Source organism: Pungitius pungitius, chromosome 12 (genome assembly GCF_949316345.1).
Source record: "Pungitius pungitius chromosome 12, fPunPun2.1, whole genome shotgun sequence".
Lineage (NCBI taxonomy): Eukaryota > Metazoa > Chordata > Actinopteri > Perciformes > Gasterosteidae > Pungitius > Pungitius pungitius.
The window spans coordinates 18160709-18172360 of record NC_084911.1 but is presented as its reverse complement, the minus strand read 5'-3'; the positions used below and the strand labels follow the sequence as shown (position 1 = coordinate 18172360).

The 11652-nt window shown below is 44.3% G+C and overlaps 1 protein-coding gene across 1 annotated transcript; it reads left to right on the top strand.

Moving 5' to 3' along the window:
• gng13b (guanine nucleotide binding protein (G protein), gamma 13b) lies at positions 1-10901 on the top strand. The gene is made up of 3 exons (XM_037475877.2): positions 1-357; positions 5335-5461; positions 8140-10901. Exons 2-3 carry the CDS (start codon positions 5364-5366, stop codon positions 8243-8245), a joined length of 204 nt encoding a protein of 67 aa, XP_037331774.1. The 5' UTR covers positions 1-357; positions 5335-5363; the 3' UTR covers positions 8246-10901.
• Positions 10902-11652: the final 751 nt, after the last annotated feature.

Here is an 11652-nt window from a genome sequence, read left to right as displayed (position 1 = left end):
ACCCACACACACAGGACATAAGCAGCTCCGGCAGCACCGCACATCGGACTACCGGAGCAGCGGGCTGACTGGCGGACGACTCCCCGGGTAACAGAGCGACTCCTCCGGATCTCCAGACTGGTCGTCATCGTCACACTGCGGATTTTACCCCCCATCCCGGTCTCTCTTTGTGAGCGGGCGTTAAAGTCCTGCGGTTCTTTGGGCTTTTCCTACAACGGGGGAGTGAAGATTCCCTCTGTCCATCCGCCGCCGCCCCCCCCCCCTCCTCCCACCACCTCCCCGCTGCCCCGCCGCGCACTCCTCCGGTTGAACCGCACCGGTCGGACTGGGAGAGAAGCGACAGCCTCCATCAGCGAGGTAAGAGAGATGAAGATGCTCCTCTGTCATGTCCTCATCAGCAGAGGCCCTTCTGCAGCAACAACTAAACGCTGCCTCCTCAATGTGTGTCGATGAATGTTATTTATGGGAACAAAAGAAAAGGAGGCATTTAGAGTTCACAGGGTTCCCCCTTCATCTTTATTTTAAGTGCACTTTGTCCACTTTGTCCTGACCGCCTCCAGCCTCACAACACACACACACACACGCACACGCACACACACGCACACACACACGCACACACACAAGAGCACATACGAGAGCACACACCTCAATACGGGGCCATAAAGACCCCACAAATATTACATAAAAGTTACCCCCACTCCAGCCCACTCTCTCTTTCACACCTGACTGTGACACATTTTTCATATGCTGATATGAAATGATAAAGAAATAACTGCTATTTGTAACTCCCGAAATAGCCTGGGCAGATTGTGAAACAACTGCTCCCCCCACACTCCCCCCCCCCCTGCCCACAAGCTCTCCCTCATCGCAGTAGGACACCCAGCACCTTCAGTGGTTTTAGCAGTTTTTTTTGTGGCGGTTTTGCATTTCTTTCTGGATTTTGTGTCTTTTTATGGTTGTTGTGTAAGTCGGTGTAGTTTCATCACTCGCGGTCGTTTTGCGTGTCTTCGTAGTTGTTATTTGACTCCATTCAGTTGCTTTGTGTTCCTTTTTCTTTCTCTTTGTGGATGTCTGGAGTTCCTGTGTTGCTGTTTTGCACGTCCTTGTTGTCATTTACCGACTATTTGTAGTATTGTGCATCTCATTGGGGTTGTTTGTGTGTCTTTGTAGTCCTTTCATGGACTCCCCACATGCCATGTTAACACCACTTCACACACAGGCTCTAAGCCAGGGGGCCTTTATGCCTGTGTTACGTTAATCCATCCACGATACTACTAGGGCTGATAGGGTGGACACCTGAGGGTGAATAAACAGATACCAGGCAGGGTGTGTACCACCCATCTTGCCCCGCCCCCTGACTCCTAGTCTCTTTTTAACCCTGTGGGGGGGCCACGCACAGACAAACAGAAGCCCCGTTTCCTCCCAGCAGTCCGACTAGCTCAGCCGGCTACACATTGCAACCATTGTTTTCCTGTTTGTGGACGGCACCAATGCAACCACTCCATTTATATATTTCAGAGTGACAGGGTTTCATTTGAGGCCTTTATTGATCCTATCGACTGGACGTGTCCCCGCGTTGGCAGGGCCCTGCTGGTGTGATACCAGATGCCTCCGGGCTCATTGGAGGCCCAATAGACCGGCTGGTTGTTGAAAAAAAAAAGAGAAAAGAAAAGCTCAAATACTGTCTGCCGGCGTCTGCCATTTATTTCCCTCAGCAGCATCTCAGCAAGGAGCCGCTTCCTCTTCTCTTAGCCTCCTCTCTCAGCTGGTCAGGGGAGCTCTGCCTGTTCCTTTCTATTTTTAGTCTCTATTTACCATGCGGTAGCCATAGTGGCACTCTCCCACTGCTTCCCTTCTCCTGTCTCACTGCCTTGCGTCTCTCCCTCTCCGTCTCTCACCCCCCCCCCGTCTTCACCTCTTTCACTTCCTCACTTTTTAGACATCTCTCTCACCTATGATTTCTCCATCCAACTGCCCCCCCCCCCCCCCCCCAAATTACGCGGCGGTGCTGGACCGAGAACTTGCTCCGGTGCTCACCGACGCGTACAGTGCATTACTTTGTGAGGCTGGGGTGACTGAGGAGGATCCGTGGGGGAGATGGGGCCGGGGGGGGGGGGGGGCTTTTGGGCCAAATCATCATGCAACCTACATATCTCCCCCCTCTAAAGACAACCACTTCAGAGCACACACACACACACACATACACGCACACACCAACGAGCACACATTAAAACATGCATTTAAGAAACCAAACATTTTGCACAGGGTCCGCGAGTTCTTGATTATCTCTGAGAAAAACACACGAGACACAAACAAAAAAAGTTTGACTAGAAGATCTAAAGTAGTAGTTTTAGTAACAATAATAAGCAGAGACAATGTGGAAAGGAACCAGAGGTCCATCTGGACGCTGACTCAGAGACGCGTCACACAGTGATCCTGTGCAGCGGTCGCGTTGTTAATTCAACATGACTCCCCTCGCGGAGCGTGATATCTCAGCGGCTACTTGATGTGTCGCCGTGAACTTCTGCGCATCATCACTGGTTTGTTCTTAATGACGACTTCCGAGGTTGTTTTTTCGGGTTGCGTCGTCGTCATCATTGTCCAATTGTAGTTCCCGCAGAGAAATATATGATTTCCGAGATCCTCGTCTCTAAAAGTCTGTTTAAGGGGGTCTGAGACGGTCTAAAGTAATAATAATACTAAACCCAAATAACCCAAAATCCCCAAACACAAATCTGGGATGTCAACACGTATTAGAGTGCAAAGCTGCTCCGTAGACAAAGAATCGGTCAATATGTTTGCAGGATGACACATTTTCTGATACCTCTGATACCTCAGACTTTATACCCAATGTTATCGCAGGTTTGACACTTCCCTCTCTGGTGCTCTGTCGTCTTCAACAAAGCAGGAGCTTCATGTAGTCAATAACGTCCCATCTAGAGCAGAAAAGACCAAAAAGCAGGCCAGGATTCAGGGCGGGGCTACTGCGATTGCATCTACGTCATTCCTTCGCCGTCCAAATGCGGTAAAACGTCTGCCCGCCGCTCGGAAAAAGTAGAGATGTTGAAGGGCAAACCGCCAAAATATAGGCTTCATAACGCCAGTCCACAGACCAATGGGTCTGCGTCCACTTCTTACATACAAGCTATGCTTCCTCCTCAAGAAGGAATCATCTTGAAAAGAGGAGGAAGAAAAAGCCTGAAGGAGGCCGACGTCATCCAGGTAACAATTTGAAGAAAACTACACAGGCACCTTTAAAAATGAGGGCTGGTTCCTAATGGATCGTGTTATTTTTGAGGGTTGTTATAACATCCATAACAGCTTCCAGCTGGGCCGCAGAGAGAAAGAGAGATGGATAATGTGTGGGGCATCAGACTAACTGAAATGTGTGCAACCGGACAGGAAGCACTTAGTGTGGAGAAGTCTGTGGAAGACAGCAGGGGGCGGATGGAAAAAAAAACAGATTTCCGAGAGCGCTCGGGGGAAACCTGCCTCGACCATCATCTCCGATTCAAAACCTCACAGCGCACAGCAACGCTCCGTCCCACGGTCCATTCCCATTCCAGCAGCTGTCTGAAGGTCGACCTTTGCTCAGCTGTTAATTGGCCAGGAGGATGCAGAAGATGAAGACAGGAGAAATTCGAGAGGAAGAGCGAGGAGGGGGCAATGGAAGAGTTTAAGGATGGAGAGAGAGAGAGAGAGAGAGAGAGAGAAGAGTAATGGATACAGACAGGTAGATTGATGAGGAGAAAAGCTGTGTTTAAAGTCACAGAGTAAGACGTAAAAAAGCAACGGATACGATGAAAAGTGGAAATGTATTTTGGATCTATTTTTGTATGTGAGAAATGTAATACCTCGGCAAGAAATCCTGCGTACGAGACATGCATTTACTGGACTCAACCCCTCCCCAAAAATGCATTGTCCCCCATTCAATGGAGAGCGTTTAAAAAAAGGTGACGGTTGGAAACGGGTCATGGAGCAGTCACAATCCCCCCTATTGTCCTGCGTAGTTGAACAAAAAGTTTCAGTTTTTATTTGCATGTGAGATAACGAGACGGGCCAATGAGGTGAGGGGCCGGGAAGAAGGAAGGAGAGAGGGGCAATCAGAGGAGACAGAGGAGGGGCATTCAATCCTCCGGCCGTCTCAGGAGGACACTTCTTCATGTAATAATGCACCTGGTGTTTTCCTCAAACTCGCTGAAGAACAAACATCTGCACACATACACGGACCACACTAACTCATGATGTGCGCCTCGCTTTTCTGAGCAACAACCTTTTCTTGTCCCTCCAATGCGGGAGGGACTGGAAATAAGTATTAGCTAATGTGTGGCTGGAATATACATGGTGCTAAAAAAAAAGTGCTGTTGTACAATTAGATTCTTGTTTTCACCGCACCCAATTTTTCCAAAAAAAACGGCGTAGGGTTAAAAATAGACAGAGAGCTTTTCAGAGCTGTTTGAACCTAAATGTTGTGGTGCAACATGACCAAGCAGTGAAGTAGGTGTTGAATTCAGAGCACCTATTTCCTGCCTCGCCATGCCCCCTCACTCACTAAACTGTGATTAAGGACAATTGCATAATATCAAGTATTATTCAATGTCCTTTATAAATGGATATTTCTGTGCTGGGGCACCGCAGAGGGATCGATTGTGAATGCAGACCAGACAAGCGCTCGGCTCATCCGAATCCTCACATGACTCACACACATGCACACACAATTGGGTACACAAACACCAGTACCACACGAAAGAGGGGAAGAGTATTGTTGAGAGGTTATAGTGGACCTAGAGCGTGGGTGGTGAGTGAGAGGGAGGGAGGAACAGACAAAGAAAAATCATGTGTAAAATGGAGACAATATTGAAATAGAAGAGTTGAGCACTGTTTGGCTTTCTTGCTTGTTGTAATTATATATTACAACCTAGTATATGATCATGTATTTTGCTAACACTCATGAGACAGAGCCATTAACCAACAATACATTTCACGTGTGTTCATAAGCACATTTTCTTTTCTCTGAATTAGGCACTCATCTTGTGGAGAGGTTTTGTGTTGGAACACCACTATATTTCAAAAGCACACTCAACGGGATGGCGGCTGATGGGGAGAAAGGGGACGCGCCACAAGTACAGGCTGTCTTTTTTCAGCAAAGAAGCACAATTTTTTTTCTTTTCTCACCTTTTTAGGCATTAAATATCAACCACCCTACTCTGACCTGCATTGACTGCGATTATAAAAGAAATTTACCACAGTTTTCAAACAGTTGGTGTGGGGTAGAACTGCAGCAATGTCGGTTGCTGACATAGTTTAATTCTTGCCCCGCCCCGCTGTGCACAGGTAGAAAAGACCCGCGTTGAGCCGCAGCCATGGATGAGTGGGACGTGCCCCAGATGAAGAAGGAGGTGGACAGCCTCAAGTACCAGCTGGCCTTCAAACGAGAGAAGTCTTCCAAAACGGTGACTGAGTGAGTACTTGGACCGTAACAGTTATGCAGGTCCCGGCACCAAGTTCAATCCCCCGAATCCACTGATATGAAAAGCTCAGAAATGAGATTTATTGTTGAGTTTGTAACATTCAGGGGGGTTGAAATTAGCAGAAATGGAATATACTATTCTTAACTATATATGAGGATTCACAGGGCCTTCAATCAAAGCCTTCCCGTTTGATTGGATTGCTGAAAAGATATTACTATTGATTGGTATTTGCCTATGTAAGCATAGATCACATTTTTTTTAACAGGAAAAAGAAAAAGATGATTAGAGACTGATTGTGATTTTTTTGTAAAACTTGTTATAGATTGACACAGCGTGCATACATTTCTAAAGTTGCTTCTAATTGAACACATTTTTGATAGCTAGTAGAGAGGATAAATACCACTAGTATGTATACTATGGTAAATACGAAGCTGCATGTAGCTTAGCTGATCACAAAAACTAAAATGTTTAAAGGTAACAGCAAAAAGTGTGCAGCAGCACACATCTGCAAAGCAAATCACATCTGCCATGATTACATAAACACAGCAACTTTGAGGGTGACGGGCATTAGTCATTCCACAACAGCGATAAAAAAAGTGATACGGCTTCAATAACTAATGCTGCCTCAAAGGCTGTCACAGTGGGGGCACATGTGAAATCATTAAACAAAGCAGCGGCCTTCATTAGCTTCTGTTCAGCACTCTCTTTGTTCGTCTCAGGCTCTCTCCGCAGTGGCAGCTGATTAAGTGCCAATTGAGAGGGCTCAGAAGAAACACTTCAGAAGCTGTTTTTCATGTAGAGTACAGAAGTCTTCAGGGCAATTGTTTTGGAACTAGTATGAATAAAATACTTCTAAAAATGTATTCTATTGAAAGTACCTTTACGGGTATTTTTCAAATGAGTCAAATTTAACATGCCTTTGCAAAGATAATTTACTAGAGTTATTACGTTACATTATGCTATTACATTGTGCTAACCACGCCGATGGCATTATGCAAGCCATACACCAACCGAATTATGTTAGTGACATAACAGCATTATGCTAACAACAATACACCACCCACATTAAGCTAACAATTACCCGAACAACATTTCTCAAACAACATTACGCTAACAATGGCGATGGTGGCGCATAGAGTAAAGTGATGCGATAGGAGCCGCAAGGTTGGTGGTTCGAATCCCGGCTGCCCAATGTGTCATGTCGAAGTGTCCCTGAGCAAGACACCCAACCCCTAATTGTTCCCCAAACAAAAGTAACGCATGGGTTATAATGCAATTTAAGTCGCTTTGGATAAAAGCGTCAGCTAAATGACATGTAATGTAATGTAACAACATTACACTAACAGCATTACGCTAACAACATTACCCTAACGGCATTACGCTAACAGCATTACCCTAACGGCATTACGCTAACAACATTACCCTAACAGCATTACGCTAACAACATTACCCTAACGGCATTACGCTAACAACATTACCCTAACGGCATTACGCTAACAACATTACCCTAACATCATTACGCTAACAACATTACCCTAACATAATTACGCTAACAACATTACCCTAACAGCATTACGCTTACAACATTACCCTAACAGCATTACGCTAACAACATTACCCTAACAGCATTACGCTAACAACATTACCCTAACATAATTACGCTAACAACATTACCCTAACATAATTACGCTAACAACATTACCCTAACGGCATTACGCTTACAACATTACCCTAACAGCATTACGCTAACAACATTACCCTAACAGGATTACGCTAACAACATTACCCTAACAGCATTACGCTAACAACATTACCCTAACAGCATTACGCTAACAACATTACCCCAACGGCATTACGCTAACAAGATTACCCTAACGGCATTACGCTAACAACATTACACTAACAGCATTGCGCTAACAACATTACCCTAACGGCATTACGCTTACAACATTACCCTAACAGCATTACGCTAACAACATTACCCTAACAGGATTACGCTAACAACATTACCCTAACAGCATTACGCTAACAACATTACCCTAACAGCATTACGCTAACAACATTACCCTAACGGCATTACGCTAACAAGATTACCCTAACGGCATTACGCTAACAACATTACCCTAACAGCATTACGCTAACAACATTACCCTAACGGCATTACGCTAACAAGATTACCCTAACGGCATTACGCTAACAACATTACCCTAACAGCATTACGCTAACAACATTACCCTAACAGCATTACGCTAACAACATTACCCTAACAGCATTACACTAACATTACCCTAACAGCATTTCTCTAACAACATTACATCACGCACAGCAATAGTAAAGGTTTTGCAGCATCGCGATTAACATGTAAAAAATACATATACTTAGGTACGAAGAAAATGTACCAAATAATCTTTCCATTTTTATTGACGAAGAAGCCATAGATTCAGGAGCTTGGTTGAGCACGCCTTGTAGGGACTACGCTGTTCTTGTTGAAATTACCAACAATAGAACTTGGATAGAAGGAATATTATTAACTAGATAGACTGAAATGTCACTCTCATCCTTTCTTGCCTTGTATGGAAAAAGAGATGAAGTAGATAGAAGAAGGATTGTGGTAAACTTCTTCTGGATCTATTTCTCTCTCTCTCTCTCTCTCTCTCTCTACACAAAGTTTGGTGAAGTGGATAGAGGATGGCGTCCCGGAGGATCCCTTCCTGAACCAGGAGCTAATGAAGAACAACCCGTGGGTGGAAAAGGGAAAGTGCATCCTTCTCTAGAAGAAACCATCCAGCACTGCTACGACCTTTCACCTTTAACCACTCTGACCAACAAGCAACTAAAGATGACCCCGCCCCCTGGACCTGACCCTCCTGTGGGCCAGCGCCCCCTATGCTCTCACGTTGAATGTACAGCTGATGTCTCCCCCTCCCTCCCTCTAATTTCCCAACACTACCACTCCAACAAGGGCACAAAGACACACACACATAAAACTCACCCTCCCGCCACTTATCCACTGCAAGTTTATTCCTGCATATGATATATGATGATGATCAATACTCCTATTACATGTCTACGTGTGATACATCATATTTATGCCAGTCAACACGCTTTCTACAACTCTTCATTGTGTGCATAGCAGCTTTTTATTTATGGTTTTCTTCCATTTTTGATATGTTGTAATTTAGTGACCCATTCTGACTGCCAATCTGACCGCTGGGTGAATTTGAGATATTTATACCACTTACAAACAGAAGAATAGCTTGAAGAAGGAGTTAGCTCGCTAACGACTATCCGTGACAGGAACACTCACAGATGGATAATTCGCATTTTGTGTTTTGAGCAATTGGATTCTTGGATGCATATCCTAGAAAACGTCATGTGATGCATTTCATTATCACTAATTTGAAATCTGTATAGGTTATTGTGTTACATTTACAAATCATTAACCAATTGCACAATCATGTTAGTGTGTTAACCACAAATCTACCTAACAAATTAGGTCACCGTTGCAGATGCGATTTTTGAAAGACAAAAAAGACAAATTCCCGCATTTGTTGCTTACGAGCGTCTTAATTAAAGAAGTACAGGTTGGCTCGACCATGTTGGAAGGCGAGTAGGTTGTTGCGTGGGTACGGTTGGACTCCAAGTGTACCCCCTAGGCGCCATCTTGGCCTCGAGGTCGGCCTGTGTCATCGGGGCAGAAAGGTTGACTGTTCTCTGCTGGGGTTGTGAGAGCAGGAGCGAGCGATGGGTCTCTGGGGGGTGGTGTGGGTTGAGTTTAGTGCTCCTCCTCCATAGTGACGGCCCCCTCCCCACCTCGGAAAAACAGAAACGCGCCGGCAGTCGGCATTGGGCAAAAACGTGCGCACACATGCACACACACAAACACACACACACACCAGCTCTCTCCACTGACCCCTCTAACTTATTGACTTTTATTTATTTGTTTATTCATTAAGAAGCCCTTTCTTGTCATCTTGGACTTTGTAGCCTCTAACACCACAAGAAAAAAAAGAATAAATAAGAAAAGACTACACTTGCCGAGCACCATGTACTACTGCCTTGTACACAGTTTACTTAAAACAAGAATGTAATTACGTGGCATGATAACCACTGACCTCAGAATTGGCCTCTGTGTGCGTGCACGTGACCGTAACTGTGTTTGTGTGTGTACCTTCTTTTTGTGTGCATAAATTAAACATTAGGCTTTCATGGATTGTGAAGCACACAAACACACACACACACACCAACACACTGTACATGCTCACACAGGCAGACCTAAGGTAAACAAATCACACACACACACACACACTGCTTATTGAGGGAGGGTATCAGGGAGGAGTGGGAGGGATGTGGGATGGTCTAGAAGACCTCACATCACCTCACTACTGTAAAGAGTCTCATGAGACACACTTTCTTCTAGATGACCTGTTTCCCTGCAGGCTACTCATTCTTTAACAGGACTTCAGATATTTCATTTCTATCCTCCAATTCAACATGTATTCAGTGCATGCAAACCGTCCATACAATTTTGATGTTTTTAATCAAACACGTTAGCCTCCATCTTAGACCTGAGCTTCATAGGGGCCGTTTACACACACCATCCCCTGCTGTCACTAAATAACCAAAACCTGAGTGCAGTGGCGATGATGATGATGATGATGATGCGGTAATTTAGCCATCATCTAAAAAAATTAATGCGACGACTTGCTCCATGTCTGACGTGCGCAGATTCCATCCTACTGACAGGTTTTAGATTTATTGAAATACTCGTTGTGAGCAAATGAAAGGAAATCACTAGTGTAAAAGCTGTGTAGCTGAAGTGAGGCCAGAGAATTACGACGATCAACAATAAGCACATGTGCAACCATGACGACTCCGAATGGAGCCGTTTCTGGGGCTCCGTGTTTCACTGGCATGTAGAGTATGCAGCTTTCTTATTTGGCTTTCATTGGATTTAAATGAGTGGTTACTAGTTGACAGAAAGATACGTGTATAAATCTAGCCTTGTAGTTCCACGATTAATGCATGTAAGAGCGGCCTCCGTGGTACAAGGACGCGAAGTTCTGGTTTGCAGGTTTGCAGCTTTTATTTTTATTCCCTGTGCCGATATCCTCTCACGTCTCTCAAATGAACGTGAGAGGATACCCGAGGCGGCCTGTCCCTTCCCTGTTTTTCTGTTTAGCTTTGTTTGGTTTGTTTTGATATAACCTGAAACATACGTATGTAAGTTATTACTATTATAGTGACAGCGTAAGAGCTTATCAAGCAACATATTCCTCGTAACAGTGCTTTGTGAAAAAAAACTAAATTATGCATCAGATCAAACCTAGTGTAAAGATGACGATGAGCAATAAATTGAAGATTATTTTTTATTGGATGTTTTACAAAAAACATTTATCTTACTGAATAAAGTAGAGCATTTTTAGACTACGTGGCTGGTTTCTGTGTGTTTTGTATCAACCTGTGATCTACGACAGGGGGGGGGGGGGCGGGGTCCAGACCTTTGGACCACTGCCTTGGGGTCAATTTAGGTGGTGATTAGGAAGTGAAGTGTATTTAATTGTGTTGACTGAAAAAGGCAGATATGCCCCTTCCGACTTACAGTATATGTTAATACGAAATAAATCTCCAAGGCAGTAATTGGAAAAGTGACGCGACATGTTTTACAATGTGCTCGAACCCCGCCGCTGTGGGTGTGGAAATATACTCTTATTCTATTCTCATAAATGTATCAAATATGCACCTCAAAAAGGCAGCTGGCCGAATACAACCCTCACAAAGTTAGGGACTTTTCCGAGTGATGATTTATGATTTATCAACACTGATAGTCTTGAGAAGTCATCCTGGTTATCTAACTTAGCCAAGGATCCTCACATGGTACCGTTGAGAATAAACCAGAGGCCTCCTCATTTAATGGAATGATTTCATAGCATTTCTGCTTCTATAATGCATAACACATGGAAAAAAAGGTAAGGTGTTGGACATTTACACCTGTTAGACATACCCCTTTTGACAATTCAATGAGCTGCAAGTAGCACAGTAATACTTACACAAATAAAGAAATATTACAGTCAAATGAAAAAAAGAATCAAAATCATAGACATACACACACTTTTTGGATATTGTACTGATTCTTATTACGATCGTTGAAATAATTTTACATTTTGCTATTATGGAAAGT